Genomic DNA, 16646 nt, shown 5'->3' on the forward strand with positions numbered 1-16646 from the left:
TTAAATGCATTTTATGGAATTACCTTTGCTTGTTTATTTCAGCGTCACAACCCTTTGACTTACATTGAACAGCTTCCTTGCCCTTTCTACATCTTAAATATTTCATCTGTTAAATGAGGATGATAGCAGTGTCTGACTTCATTGTTGAATTAATGATTAAATGTGTCTGGTACTTGATAAACAGTCAGGAAATCATTGACTGTGTTAGTAGTGGCTTCTAGACATGAAATTGTCTCAGTAAATGACAACACTGTCTTTAGATGTTGTTGTCCAAAAATTTTTGGAGTAATTTTTACTCTTTTCTCTCTTTACGTCTATGTTAAGGCCATCCACAAATTCTATTGTATCTACCTTCATAATATATTCACCTCTACTATTACCATACTGGTCCAAACCATCATTGCTTTTTAGCTGGATGGTTGTAATAACCTCCCAACAAGTCTTCTCTTGTTCTTCTCTGACCCATTCTGAGTCAGAATAATCCTCTTACAATGATCTGCAAGGCCATACAAGATCTGTCATCAGCCAGTCTTCATTCCTATCCTGTTACACTACCTCCTTTGATCAACAGTATCAACCATGCTCCCTCCTCAGGGACTTTTCACTTGCTGGTCTCTCTATATGGAAACTTCTCTCCTTGAGTATCATTGCAGGTCCTTCCCCATTCGTTCAAGTTTGGCTTATGCAATCCCTTCCGAAAGAAGCCTTCTCTGACTGCCTTGGAGAAAATCATATACAGGGACCATGTATCATTTACCCTGCTTTATTTTTCTCATAGCAATTATTGTAACTTGACATAATGTATAGTTCTTTTTTTTATTTGCTATTTTCTCTCTCTACTTACTAGAATATAAGCTTCACGAAACAGGAAATTTTATCTTTTATTTTTACTGTTAAAGCTTCACTTCCGAGAGTGTTAGTATTTTGAAACGAACTTATACATGAATGATTCAATAGACCATAAAATTATATTTCATTGTGTAATCCTTCCCCTATACACACACACACACACACACACACACACACACACACCAGGGCCAAATTGATGTAATTTGTTCTGCAGCTTGGTTTCGTTGTGGTTGATAAGGGTACTTACAATAGCAAAGTCTGGGTGGGAATAGAATTAGGAGGTTAATAAAAAATAATTTAATAACGTATTTTGATTCCATTTGTCTTCAAAGCAAGTTTTTTAAAAAAATTAGTGCTTATTTATTTTTGAGAGAGACAGAGAGAGAGAGAGAGAGAGAGAGAGAGAGAGAGACTGTGAGTGGGGGAGGGGCAGAGAGAGAAGGAGACAGAATCTGAAGCAGGCTCTAGGCTCTGAGCTGTCAGCACACGGGGCCCAAACTCACTAACTGTGAGATCACGACCTGAGCTGAAGTCAGACGCTTAACTGACTGACTGAGCCACCCAGGTGCCCCTCTTCAAAGCAAGTTTTAAAGAAGACTTTTACAAATTGATTAAATAGGAGATCCTCAAACAAAATAAAACAGAAAAACCCATGGGGAAATAACACAGAGGTTAAGAATATCTGGATTTTTATGAGTCTTTTAGCTTATCGCTCCTAAATATAATGGTCCCTATTCTCAGATCAAAAAGCAAGAGAATTTTTTAGAAAGTGAAACCATGACTCTTACACAAAATGAACACATGAAAAAGATTTTATTTAATCATTAATTTATGAGAGAACTGGTAAGATTATAATCACCCAAAAGAAGAATCCAAATATTACCCTTACATTATTCAATCAGGGATGTGTAATTCATCTACAAATAAATGCAGAACTGACTTTATTTATAATGGCCAGGGAAGTCAATCAACCTTTCACCAAACAACATTTGCATTTCTATGGGCCAGAGTTATTAGCATTATTATCAGTTTTATAAATGTTATGAGTTATAAAATAGCTCAAGGCAGTAAAAGGCATAAATCCTATATAATCCCAAAGAGAGTGCTGCAGATAACACAAACTTTCACTGAAGATGCCCAATAATCTTTATGCTACATTTCTGCCTTATACAATATATGTATATATTTTGTCTTTCCAGGGGAATTCTACCAAACATTTATTTATTTATTTATTTATTTATTTATTTATTTATTTATTTATAAAAATGAAATTTATTGTTAAATTGGTTTCCATACAACACCCAGTGCTCATTCCAACATGTGCTCTCCTCAATACCTATCACCTACCCTCCCTTCCTCCCACCCCCCATCAACCCTCAGTTTGTTCTGACAAAAGTTAATTTAATTTAGCAGCTATACATGAAAAGAAGTACAGATCTTATAAATAAAATAAATTCATATAAAGGGAAAATGATTTTCTCATTTATTTTTATTTTTTTTTACAAAGGAAAGAGCACAAATTTCCGGCATCCATTGGAGTCCTGAGATAGCATACTTAAAATGAGAGATTAAAAATAGTTTAATTATGTTTATTTATCAAGATATAGGTAGGGTTAAGGGAAACCAATAAGGGATGAAAAAGCCATTACCACAATTAGACTTGAGAGAGCAAGGGCAGGGGGCAGGGGGAGTGATCACAGGAACCCAGAGGGTCCATTCCAAAGAGTTCTGCTTCAGTGAGTCAACCACTGTCAATCGAACAATGCATACCCTGACATCCTTTTCTTCTCACCTGCTTTACATTCAGCTGTTACCACCTATAGGTCAGAAGGTAAGAGACCTGGTTGAAAGAGACCAGGGAAAGCAGCTGCCCAGGGTGGGCACATTGAGAGTGGATCTGAAGGGGTGGAAAGACTACATCTAGTTTGCATTCCCACCATGTACTGCATTATTTTTTCCTTAGTAAGGTAGTAAACACTTTCATTTTTTGGAGTTAACTGGAAAAAAAGAAAACACAGAAGAAATAAGTAAAGAGTCTCCCAACTTATTTATTCATTTCATATTTATTGGACACCACAATAAGCCCGACACTGAACCAAGTGAACAAATAAAGGGGTGAACAAGCAGGCAGGTTTACTCCTCTGCCACTTATTTAAAGGGTTTTTAAATGCAAAAGAAGGTGAATTAGACTTAATCTTGCATCAACCATGTGTGGAACCAAACCAACAGTTGTACAGCTTTTTAAAAATATTTAATGAGTTTTTTAACATTTCTTACTGGCTGAGAAAGCAATCAGGCTTATTATATGGTGACCTTCGTGTGCCTGGATGTCCTCTAGCAAAGACCCAGTGACCAGTTTTTCAGGTGTGGAACAAGGATTTTTGCATCCTTGTAAGAGGTTGAATTCACTTCAAAAATTTGCTCTTTTTATAAAATAGAAAAAGCAAGTTTCTTTTCTCTGGCACACCATGAAAAAATAGCTTATGCTATTAAAATGCTTTGGACTTACCTAAAAACCCCACATATAGAGTTCTCATCACCTTGTCTTTGAAAATACTGTCTTTACAGGTTAATTCTCCACTCTTGAATTCATCATCAGCTTTGAAATGAAAGAAGACAGGATGAATGTGACCGAATTCATTCTAATAGGACTTACCCAGAATCCTCAGATGCAGAGAATTCTATTTTTGGTGTTACTTATCATCTACATTGTCACTGTCACAGGCAACCTGCTCATTGTGGTCACTATAATCTGCAGCCAGACTTTGGACTCCCCAATGTATTTCTTCCTGGCATTCTTGTCTTTGATAGACGCATGTTATTCCTCCTCCATAGTCCCTAAAATGTTAGCTGATCTGCTCTCTGATTCAAAATCTGTTTCTTTCAGTGGCTGCATGACACAGCTCTTTGTAGAACATTTCTTAGGAGCTTCAGAGATTGTCCTCCTTGTGGTCATGGCCTATGACCGCTATGTGGCCATCTGTAGACCCCTGCACTACGTGACCATCATGAACCACCACACATGTCGCCTCTTTGTGGGGGTGTGTTGGGCAGTGGGTTTTCTCCACTCCATTGGACAGATTCTAGTTACTTTCTGGCTCCCATTCTGTGGTCCCAACGTCATGGATCACTTCATGTGTGACATTTTCCCCCTGTTACAACTTGCCTGTACTGACACTTTCCTTGTCGGCCTCTTGGTTGTTGCCAATGGTGGAGTAATTTCTGTGATCACCTTTGTGATGTTATTGGTATCCTATGTGGTCATCCTGTGCTCCCTGAAGACTCACAGCTCTGCAGGGAGGAAAAAGGCCCTCTCTACCTGTGGCTCCCACATCACAGTTGTTGTTTTGTTCTTCGTGCCCTGTATTTTTATGTATCTGAGACCAGTAGCTACTTTTCCCATGGATAAAGTCCTAACACTATTCTTTACTCTTATTACTCCCATGTTAAACCCTGTCATCTACACAGTAAGGAATACAGAAGTAAAAAATGCCATTAGAATGTTATTAAACAGCAATGCAATTTCAGAAAATAAATGACCCACTACAAAGATGTTATTTCTTTCATGATCTTTTACATTTTTATATTTTATTACTTTTAAGACCTCATATCTCTCATGTGGCACAACACCTCTGCAAGCAGGTATTATTATGATTATTCCTATTTTACAGATGAAGGAAAATGAAGTTCAAAAACATTAAATAGCCAGCCCAATGTCAGACAGAGCTAGTATGCAGCTCTGCCTTTTTCTAAATCCAAATTTGATGCTCTTTCAACCATTTCAAAGAGTATCAGAAAAAAGGCAGCATTTCATCAGAACTTCTCTTGTTTTGTAACAGACTTAAAAATGTTCCTTTCTGGAAACAACCAACAAAACTAAAAGGCAACCAACGGAATGGGAAAAGATATTTGCAAATGACATATCGGACAAAGGGCTAGTATCTAAAATCTATAAAGAGCTCACCAAACTCCACACCCGAAAAACAAATAACCCAGTGAAGAAATGGGCAGAAAACATGAATAGACACTTCTCTAAAGAAGACATCCAGATGGCCAACAGGCACATGAAAAGATGTTCAGCGTCGCTCCTTATCAGGGAAATACAAATCAAAACCACACTCAGGTATCACCTCACGCCAGTCAGAGTGGCCAAAATGAACAAATCAGGAGACTATAGATGCTGGAGAGGATGTGGAGAAACAGGAACCCTCTTGCACTATTGGTGGGAATGCAAATTGGTGCAGCCGCTCTGGAAAGCAGTGTGGAGGTTCCTCAGAAAATTAAAAATAGACCTACCCTATGACCCAGCAATAGCACTGCTAGGAATTTATCCAAGGGATACAGGAGTACTGATGCATAGGGGCACTTGTACCCCAATGTTCATAGCAGCACTCTCAACAATAGCCAAATTATGGAAAGAGCCTAAATGTCCATCAACTGATGAATGGATAAAGAAATTGTGGTATATATACACAATGGAATACTATGTGGCAATGAGAAAAAGTGAAATATGGCCTTTTGTAGCAACGTGGATGGAACTGGAGAGTGTGATGCTAAGTGAAATAAGCCATACAGAGAAAGACAGATACCATATGTTTTCACTCTTATGTGGATCCTGAGAAACTTAACAGGAACCCATGGGGGAGGGGAAGGAAAAAAAAAAAGAGGTTAGAGTGGGAGAGAGCCAAAGCATAAGAGACTGTTAAAAACTGAGAACAAACTGAGGGTTGATGGGGGGTGGGAGGGAGGGGAGGGTGGGTGATGGGTATTGAGGAGGGCACGTTTTGGGATGAGCACTGGGTGTTGTATGGAAACCAATTTGTCAATAAACTTCATAAAAAAAAAAAACTGAGTACAAACTGAGGGTTGATGGGGGTGGGAGGGAGGGGAGGGTGGGTGATGGGTATTGAGGAGGGCACCTTTTGGGATGAGCACTGGGTGTTGTATGGAAACCAATTTGTCAATAAATTTCATATATAAAAAAAAATAAAATTATGGTATTGAAAAAAAAATGTTCTTTTCTAATTACAGAGCTGTGTAATGGCTTGTGTATATAAGCAGTTGGTACTCAGCTGAATTGCCTACTGGCCTAGGACAGTATGGAATGCAATTTAGAAAGGAGGTATTTGCCAATACCCTCTTGGCACACACTTGCTATATCTAATGTTTAAAATTATCCTGGGTTTCTTGTTCTGTTGGGTAAAAGTTGTCAGGGATTATAAAAATTAATTGTATTTAGACTGATGTGAAGATTTTAAAGTGTCTTCCCATGGTCACAACTTACAAAGTTTTTATTTTACAGAAAAATGTTTTTATTTTACAGAAAAATGTTTTTATTTTACAGAAAAAAGTAGAAAATCAGAAAGGTTAAATAACTAGGTCATAGAACATGTAAGCCAGCCTTGAATGCAAATATTCGTACTCCACATCCTGTGATCTTTTCATGATACAGGGGTCTGGGACTGGTATTTGATTATGGTTTGGTTTATAAAAATAGTTTTTGGTTATATGCCATAGAAAGTGACCCTTGGAGTAATAATTATTAGTAAAATCAAATGTAATTATTTTCCAGAAACATGCAGTAAAATCATTTCACTATTAAAAAGTTGACTTTGCATTTAGTTCCTTGAATCTGGAATCCTCTTTGGAAACTGCTTTAGGAGAGCATTTATAAGAGATACGAAAAAATAGGAATCATTACTCAACAGTTGCCAAAGAAAGTATTTCTCAGCTGAACAGCTTAAGTTGCATGACTTTCTTGTGAATTAATTTTGGCTTTTTTCAAAAATAAAGTCTGTTAAAGAAAATGAAATCTGTGACCAAAATACAAATGTGTATGTATGTCATAGATGTATTTACAGCTTCCTCTCTGACAGAAAGATCCAGCATCCCACCTCACGAGTGCCATATGTTTTATTGGAAAAAAATCAAGGGATTCCATGATGTAACAATATTTAACCAGCATATTATGGTTATGAAAATGCAGAGTAAAAAAACATCAGCTTTAGGACCTGGAGACATGGGTCTTATTTCTCACTGCGCCATTATCTCATTCCATGACCCAGACCAGCTCTCCTTATGTCTACCAGTAGTTTACCTGGGTAATTTAGAAGGTGATTCCAAGTCCGTGGTTCTGCCCATGCCCATATTTTATTACTATGAGTGTTGTTATATTCATGTCTACTTCAGTTAAAAGTAAAATTGGAAGAGTCATGAGACCACAGCTCATCTCCCCCAAGTTTTGCATTTCTGACAAACAACTTAGAAGATGTCCTTCAAGGCTGAAAGGGTCTGTGGACTGGTAAGACAATGTGAGTTCTGCTCCTTTGAGAACACGTTCCTCTCCCCATTGAAATGCATGAAGCCACATGAAATGCATGAAGAACACTTTGGCAGGTACCTGATTTTTGTGAAATTAGTCCCTGAACCCATCAAACATCAGACCGTACCTCAACTAGTTTCTGGTCAACTGTGATATGATCTATATTTAATTTCTTCTGCTTTCATTCTGGTTTATCCTTCTGATTTGAAACGCTGTGTTGCTGTCTCTCTGGGGGTTTCCAACCACTCTGCCTTTGGATTTACATTCTGGAAACACACTTCCCTGGTATAGCTCCAGGAACTTCTCTTTTGAAAAATTACTTTCATGGAAAACCCTCAGTGATTTATATTTAACTCGTTTTTTCGTCTCATGCTATTGTAGGCCTTGGGAAACTAGACTAGACAGTGGTAGGGGTTCTAACGCAGTCTCTCCACTGACCACTGCAGCTAAGTAGAGGCTGGATGACCATTTAATGGGCATTGAGAATGGCATGCAATCTTTCATGACACTGGGCACAATGACCTTGTAAGCACATGCTAATTCTCTGATCTGACTCTGGTTTTCATCCCAGAGTTGAAAGACAAGTTCAAGACATTTTCACAGATGATCCTTCAGCAAAAAAAAAAAAAAAAAAATATATATATATATATATTATGTATATATAATATATATATGTATTATGTATATATAATATATATGTATATATTATGTATATATACATATATATGTATATATAATATATATGTATATATATTATATATATATATTATATATATATATATTATAGCTCTTCAGGTTCAAATCCTGATTCAAACTGTCTTTGGTATGTACCATCACAAATATTACCATGGCACTATAATACTCAAGTGCCTAATCAAACTAGGTTTAGTCATGTTTTCTTGGGTACCTTAAACTGTTTTCCCCCATGACACATGTTGCTCTCAAGGACCCAACCCAGAGTTATGTACAATTACTTTTTCCTCTTACTAAAGAAAACATATCTGAACATGGGTGAGTGTGCTTCTATACAGGAATATTTCTGAATGTAATTGAATAAAAATATCACTTCAAAAATTGATATTTATTTCTTTTAGTACATAACTGTAATATGCCTCGCAGTTGGTGGCAGCATAAAGGTGTCATGACACTTTAGTTGTAAAACAATAATTTAGGGACAAGGGTCCTGGCCCAGAATTTAGAGGCCTGGCTTCTTGTTTCACCTTGGCAAATAGCATTCTTATTTCTTGTCTTATATTTCCTTGTTATAAATACAGATAGATGCCTATTTCTTTTCTATTTCATAGGGATACTATGAGATTAAATTTATATGACTGAAATAAATACATTTTACCATATTTGACTACAATTCAAGAATGGAATTATGTTCATTATTATCATTTTTATCTAATTTCAGAATTGGCATAAGAAAGAACCACTTTGAAGAAGTGTTGGAAACTTTAGCTGATATGAAGTGCCAATATTATAATAGGGTTCATAACTATCACCTCATATACATCTGAAAACAATATTTGAAAATTACCACCATGAATGGCAGACCAATCAAAAAGCAAATATTATGGCTTGAAGGTTTAAAAAATCAGATAGTTATCTGTCTAAATGTTTAATTTTTACAATACCAAATATTCAGACTCTGTATTAAGCTCATTTTTTATCAAGTATACAAATTTATAAATGGTTGACTTAGTTTTCTCCTCTTGTCATGGTATTTTGTATTCATATAGATTCAAGGAAGAAATTAAAAATTAAAGATGAATGCTATAAAACTGATGTTCAGTTAAGTTACGTGCAATAATTGGGTTGTTGGCAAGATCTACGGATGATGGTGACATATCCCTGAGGTCTAATTAACCATAGCTAATAAACTTCACAGAATGTGCCTACAGACAGGGTGGATACTTGTGCTTATGAGACTCAAGAGAAAGGTGCCATTTATAAATCAGCAAAGACACTTAATGTAGCTGGGCTAGTGTGTATTTTCAATCTTACAACTTGACTTATTTCTTGGTGAACTACCAGCTGCCTGAGACCCTGGCCATGGAGCTATGTCAGACAAGTTCATAGGTGAGATTTTTTTCCCCCCCAGAAAATATATAATTATAGAATCTTAGGTTTAAATGGATCTTGTAAATCATAAAATCACCTCTTACCCCCTCCCCTGGTTAATCTGACATTTAAATGTCTTCTGCAGCAGGTCAAACCACAAAAGATGGAATCAACTACAATACTACCAATTTAGAAGTAAAAATATTTTGGGATCTTTTTTTTCTTATTTATTTATTTATATGCATATTTAAATTAGTTAGAATCATGTTATATATTCAAATTTGCATCCAGAATTTCCCCCAACTATTATTACAACATAATAATTTTGCTTTGATATTGTGCAAATGTTTAAAAACATCTCTGTTACAAATGACATATTATTCAGAGAGGTGCACTGTATTTTGCTTATCCATTTCTCTAATGTTGGACATTGTATGCAGTTTTTAGTTTTCCACAGTTCTTAATAATTGTGTTGAACATATTTGTACATAATGGGTTTTCTCTTTTAAAAATATTGTTATTTGGGTTTTATTCCTAGAAGGAATATTGTAGATTCAAAGAATACCGCCCAAATAATTTCTATTTCTTCGTAGCTAGTTATAAATCACTGTTATTAATTACATCTTATTCTTACTTATGTGCACTATTGTCTCTTCTAATCTTCCGGGGAAGTCCACCTCAGAATAAGGGACTACTTGATTTTGCTATGAGGTTGCTACACTTGGTTTTCACATATGAATAAAATTTTCATCTTGGATAAATTAAAAAATTAAACTCTTTATCCATTTACCTTTGGAAGGAAAATAAATGTTTTCCTGCAGGATAAATTTTGCTATATTTATGTTTTCTCCCTTGTTTCATTTGAGAGATTTATGTCCCCACATTTCCTCATTCCATTAATAATGCAAGATCCTGCAAGCAGGAATGATGGGTGATGGATGCTTTGGGGGGATGGGGAGAGAGGGCGCAAGAATGCAGGTAGGAGGAGCATAAAGGAGTGGGGGAGTCTCATGAATGAATGCGCTGCTACTGTTTGGTAATAAAGTGTTGGGGGAGGGGTTACTAAAGGCATTTAAACAGGGACACTTTTTATGACTTTATGTTGACAAACACATTTATATACATAAGAAGCATCCAATAAGTGTTTGTTGAATAAGTGAGCATATAATACACACTTAAAGTAATAGATTTTATATATTTGTGTGTGCATGTTTACATACACACACACACACACACACACACACACATATAACCTATCTTATCTAACAGACTCTGTTCTCCACATGAAATTTTTATTTTTAAAAACTTTTATCTTTTATTATTATTTTTTAAAGTGTTTATTTTTTGGGGCACCTGGGTGGCTCAGTAGGTTAAGCATTGGACTTCAGCTCATGTCATGATCTCAGGTTCATGAGTTCCAGCCCTGTGTCAGGCTCTGCACTGACAGCTCAGAGCCTGGAGCCTGCTTCAGATCCTGTGTCTCTCTCTCTCTCTCTCTCTCTCTCTCTCTCTCTCTGCTCCTTCCCCACCTGTGTGCTCTCTCTCTCTTTCTTTCAAAAATAAATAAATATAAAAAATGTTTATTTATTTTGAGAAAGAGAGTGCACATGCAAGTCGGGGAGGGGCAGAGGAAGAGGGAGAGAGACAGTCCCAGGGAGGCTCCACACTGAGGGCAGCACCTGGCATGGAGCCCGATCCCATCACCCTGAGATCCTGACCTGAGCTGAAATCAAGTCAGACACTTAACTGACTTACAGTTGTTAAGTTAACTCAGTTGTTACAGTTGTAACTCAGTTGTAGCTGAGTTACAATGTATAAGGTCACAGGCAGAGAGGAGGCCTCAGAAGCGTGGGCCACTGAAATGACTTAGTGAAGTCACTTAGGGTTGGAACCTGGAAAATTCCACTCGTGTTTAAAACCCAGGGTTTCCTCAGTACATTACACATTGGGAGCTGCCCTTTGGGTGTTTATAAGCGGCAGGTGGGAGGTGTATGAAGAGACAGGTGGGAGCATTGTGGAGGAAGTAAGAAGGAATGAAAACAAACGCAGAGGCAAGGAGTGCCCAGAACGTGCGCCACAGTTACAGTGACTGTTTTTGTACCATGAAATTCAGACTACAATCCTTTCATGGATTAATAGGTATCTCTCTTTATCCCTCTGTAGGGAATTCAGGCCCCAGGAGGGTGTTCCTTCTTGAATGGATAGCCTCACACCTCCGAACAATGTGACTGAATTTTTTCTCTTGGGACTCACGCAGAATCCACGCTTGCAGAAAATACTCTTCGTGGTCTTTTTGTTCATTTTTCTATTTACTGTGCTTGCCAATCTGCTCGTTGTCATCACCATCTCCCTCAGCCCCACACTTTCCGCTCCCATGTATTTCTTTCTTACTTACTTGTCTTTTATAGATGCCTCCTACACCTCTGTGACCACCCCCAAAATGATCATCGACCTGCTGTATCAGAGGAGAACCATCTCCTTGGGTGGCTGCCTGACTCAGCTCTTTGTGGAGCACTTCCTGGGAGGATCAGAGATCATCCTCCTTATTGTCATGGCCTATGATCGCTATGTGGCCATCTGCAAGCCCCTGCACTACACAACCATCATGCGACAGGGGCTGTGCCGCCTCCTGCTGGTGGTGGCCTGGCTAGGGGGGATCCTGCATGCCGCTGTGCAGACGCTTTTCATGGTCAGCTTGCCCTTCTGTGGTCCCAACGTCATTGACCACTTCATGTGCGATCTCTTCCCTCTGCTGAAACTTGCCTGCAGCGACACCTACAGGTTGGGAATGGTGGTGGCGGCCAACAGTGGGGCCATGTGCTTGCTCATTTTTTCCATGCTACTCGTCTCGTACATAGCCATTCTGAGGTCCCTGAATTCCCACGGCTCCGAAGGACGACACAAAGCCCTCTCAACATGTGGCTCCCACTTTGCCGTAGTTGTACTTTTTTTTGTGCCTTGCATATTCACCTACATGCGTCCTGTGGTCACCTACCCTGTGGATAAGCTGGTGACTGTGTTCTTTGCGATCCTCACTCCCATGTTAAATCCTATCATTTATACAGTGAGAAACACAGAGGTGAAAAATGCCATGAGGAGTCTGTGGAAGAAGAGAGGCTGTTCATAATGCCAAGGAAGTGATGGTATATATAAATAGGGAAGACTATATCTGTCATAAAGTATGAAAGAGAATCAATAAATTTTGCAGATCGCTGACAGAAAAAAAAGTCCCACATACTAACATTTATTAAACACTCAATAGTGGCTAAGCTCTTTGATAGGTGCTTTTGATAGTTTTAAATGTACTTTACCAAAGCTTCAGTGTTCATAGATTCAAGGTATGCAATGGAAAAGACGACTATAAATCCCAAGTTTGGTTACTATAGAGTATGTTTTTCTCCAGAGTCTTACTGTTACTTTACCAAATTTTTCATACATATGTTACTTGGATGAAATCGTTTTTTCCATAGGACTTTTTCTTTTTTTTTTTTTTTTTTTGCTTCACCTATGGTGAAACAGAAAATAGAAATTCTTAGGTAGATATATGTGGACGGGACAGTTGGGGAGTGAAACTGCTGATGTTTTTTAGCCCTATGAATGTACCAAAGGCAAAAGGGAAGACACCCACAAAAGGAAGGGAATAATTCATAACGTAGTTCTAGTTTAGGGTGGTTTTTTTTTTTTGGCACAAAAAGTAAGCCAGAAATGTTGAAATTACTCTCAGTTTGGTCTCATCTTTAAAAATACCCTTATGACTCATTATTTATTTATTTTTTTAAAATATTTTTTACTATAAAGGAATTTTTTCTTTCTCCTTACCGAAACCTGAGCCATTTGAAACAACAGTAAACATTATTTTATTTAACCTTAGCAAAAGGACATATGATTAGGTTCTAAAGCTTTTGTTGGGGAGGTTGTGATACATACATTTATATTAAATGAACATTTTATTACTTATCAGGCATATTCAGGTCAGGTGATTTATCCGCATACAAAATCGGTAGTTCCAATATTACTGTCCTCATTTTACAGAGAAGCAAATTGGTGACAAGAGAGGTTTACTAATTTACTTGCCTCAGGTCACACGTCTACGAGTTTCAGCTGCAACACTTGAACACGGGTCTTCCAGATCTCAGTCCTACTTTCTTTCAAATAAAACACAGTTGTCTGAAGCATTTATATCTATGGATAAGACATTTTTCTGCAGGTCTTGATGATTCACTTTGTCCTTCAAGAAAGATGGTGTCAAAATTGGTTGTAGCCTTGTCTTACATATAGAGATACGTTTACGCAATAACACTCTTCTGTGCACATGGAATCTGCCGGGTCGTTCTCTTTTACTACACAGCACTTTTGAAACAAAGCTTCTCTGACTATAAGGCTCCAACTTGTGTTACTTCCCACAGAGGTCCCTTTCTCAAGCTCGCTGGTCATCTAGACTTGCATCTTAATTTGACCGTACGGCTAATGCCAGAGCATGGTCTATCTTTTCTCAGGGGTGACTGTGTGTCCTAGTTTATGCCTGGCTGTCTCAAATCATAAGGCATAGAACATTTTCCCACGAAGTCGAGGCCTGGAAGATGATATAACAGCGCTTAACCTATTAAAAGGGATCAAGTTTGCAGTTGCTGGTGGCAATTAAGCACAACAGACTCCAGACCAAATGTGTGATTCAGTTTGACAGTTAGGAGACAAGGGTAAGCCAGGGGTAAGAACAGGGAAAGTATTGAGAAAATGTTTCTACATTGAGACAAAAGGGGAGATTGGAAGAGGGAAGCTACAGCCAACGATTGTGTCTTAGGGCTGTACCACATGAGAAGATTAAAGAGGCACAGATTATAAATTGTCAACAGCAAACTTGACAGGCATTAAGACCTGAAAGGAGAAATGTAAGACGGTCTAACACTGTCTCCTGTTGTCAGGAGACTGTTGAGGGAGGCTTGCTGGTTTGGGAATAATTTCAAGGAATGTTAAGGTAATCCTTTGCAAAGAATCTCATTATCGAGATTCTCTCATGAAGGCCAAGTACCGTCTGATTATTTCTGATACTTAAAACAACAGGAGGGAAAGAAGTATATTTACTCTGAAAAATTAATAAGACACATAATGGTCGTATCTGTTGTACAAGGAGACTTTGGTTTATGTGGACTTCTAATTTGGTGAGACTATCAGGCAATGAGGGGAGTGAGCTAACTCTTGTTGAAGACCAACTGTGATGCACACATTTTGATAGTGCTTTACGTGCTGTAAGTCTCTTTATGCAATACGTTTTATTCGATGGATCTTTACACTATTTATACAAAAAAAAATGCGATTCAATAAGGGTTAAGTGTCAATATCAAGACTTTTAGGCTCTGCCTCCTCTACTCTTTCCACTTCCCACTGTTCCTTGCTGGCATGAAGTGAAATAACCAAAACGCAGAACTACTCATTGGCCACATTGTGAAGATTGTCCTTGAGGCATTTTTCCCCCTTATTTGGGGGTCACTTTCTTCCCTTCAGCCTTCCCCTGAGCCTGGTTTCCCAGGCTACCTGATTCTTCTTGATTCTTGATTCTTGATTCTTCTTGTGTCCGAGAAAAGCCACTTGATGATCTCATGTCCACAGATGTATTTCCTTTCATGGACATCATGAAAAGTGGGATGTAATGGGCTCAGGAAATGAAATTCAAATGGTTGCATTTGAAAGACAGTGAATGAAGTATGGGTGAGAAAGATTATTTGAAAGAAAAACAAGCAATTCAATCGTTGAGGAGACTGATAGTCTGGGCATGAGGGTAGTGTTGTGAAGCACTTAATGTCGTTTCTCTAGGGCTTTTACAATTGCTGTTCCATGTGTGAATATTTATTGCTTGAAAAATGGCTCCAAAGTCAACTCAGTTTAGGAAATTCTTATTTCCTTTATTAAAAAAAATACTATTTAATTCCCACAGTGTGCCAGAGAGTTCTGGGGGCTTGGTATAAGACGTTGACTAACACAAACAGGTTGTGTTTGTGTGGAACTTAAATTACAGTGGGGAGCAGACGGTTAATAAGCAAGTAAACAAATGAATGAAAAATGTAATTGTGTTGGTAATAGGTATGATGAAAAACATTATATTAAGGAGGTGGTGCAGAAGAGAAGAACTGGATATAGATGTGTGTACTTGTTCGTAGCACAACTAGGATTTCAGTCACGCTCACATTTAACCACATTATTTATCTTCACCCCTTTCTTTATGTTTTCATTTTATTATTATTATTTTTTTTTGAGAGGGAGAAAGAACATTCACATATGAGTGGGGAAGGGGCAGAGAGAAACAGAATCTTAACAGGCTCCACACCCAGCATGGAGCCCAACGCGGGGCTCAATCTCATGACCCTGAGATCATGACCTGAGCCAAATTCAAGACTCAGATGCTTACCTGACTGAGCCACCCAGGGCCCCCACCTTTCTTTTTGTAAGTAAACTTTTTCATATGCTTTTGCAAAGGGTAAAATATTCTTCGTTCAGGTAAAAACAATTTCTTGGGGAATAAAAATATCTTACTGTTTTTATATATAAAGCACAGATATACATAAGGTACATACATGGATAATATATCTGTGGTGTTAAAATTTTAGTGAGGGTAATTAGAATGTCTACAACGGTGACTTAGGAGGGCAGTAATGAAAAATAAAAGGATTGAGAAGCTTCCCCTAACCTACATATCAAAGTGGTTAGGTAAGAACATGAAGTGATTCTAAGATGTTAGTAAAAATAATCCAAGTGCAGAAGATGGCCCATCACCTTTGTGAGTCATATTCAATAAAACTGAGAGACTCTTCCTTTTCTGGAGACTTCCTCAGGAGACTGTTGTATTCTGTGTACTATGTTGTAAATGTAGCATATTGATATTTTTCACTATTGAAGGTGGAAAAAGAATGAAGGCTATCATTCCAAATATTTCTAAATTGAAAACATGTTATTTGAGAGTACTATTGTTATGGAGTGAGAAAGAATTGAGTCCTTCTTTTTTTCTGGCTGAGGTACGTTGTTTAAAATCCTTAATAATGGCAACTGTTCTGCAGTTAGGTGTGACAATTTTAATAATAGTCTTAAAGGATGAAGGGGACACCAGACTAAGTAGTGGAAAAACTTGGTTCCAGGATTTGCTAGGTGTGTTGGCTTTTCTTCGTCTAGGTTATTAGGCAGATGGATGGTTGTGTGACCATTCTGTTACTGAAGTACTGAAGAAGAGAGGTTACATTGGGAGCAGATAATTGAATGGTTAATACCAGGATCTGGGGTTGTGTTTGTGGAGCATCAACCTGGCCTGTCTCCAGTGAAGTTCTGCCCCGGAGAAAAACAGATCCTTGTAGGGGCGGATAGGAATTCACTGGTACGGTGATTAGTTCCCCAGTCAGTAGAGACACAGCCTCAAGGGGATGCT

The 16646-nt window shown here is 37.9% G+C and overlaps 2 protein-coding genes across 2 annotated transcripts; both read left to right on the forward strand.

Annotated features, from left to right (window-relative positions):
- The first annotated feature begins 3455 nt into the window (after positions 1-3455).
- Positions 3456-4388, forward strand: LOC124505375 (olfactory receptor 140-like). The gene has a single exon (XM_047071316.1). The coding sequence runs from the start codon at positions 3456-3458 to the stop codon at positions 4386-4388; it is 933 nt and encodes a 310-aa protein (XP_046927272.1).
- Positions 4389-11432: 7044 nt separating this feature from the next.
- LOC124506030 (olfactory receptor 140-like) lies at positions 11433-12362 on the forward strand. Its single transcript, XM_047072040.1, has one exon. It carries the CDS (start codon positions 11433-11435, stop codon positions 12360-12362), a length of 930 nt encoding a protein of 309 aa, XP_046927996.1.
- Positions 12363-16646: the final 4284 nt, after the last annotated feature.

This window comes from Lynx rufus, unplaced genomic scaffold, assembly GCF_022079265.1.
Source record: "Lynx rufus isolate CCGP_SWC_20201006 ecotype Redwood Valley unplaced genomic scaffold, mLynRuf1.p SCAF_9, whole genome shotgun sequence".
NCBI classification, from domain to species: Eukaryota; Metazoa; Chordata; class Mammalia; order Carnivora; family Felidae; genus Lynx; species Lynx rufus.

Bases quoted from the DNA above. Each gene is read 5' to 3' on its own strand.
- LOC124505375 (XM_047071316.1), top strand. From the start codon at position 3,456: ATGAAAGAAGACAGGATGAATGTGACCGAATTCATTCTAATAGGACTT.
- LOC124506030 (XM_047072040.1), top strand. From the start codon at position 11,433: ATGGATAGCCTCACACCTCCGAACAATGTGACTGAATTTTTTCTCTTG.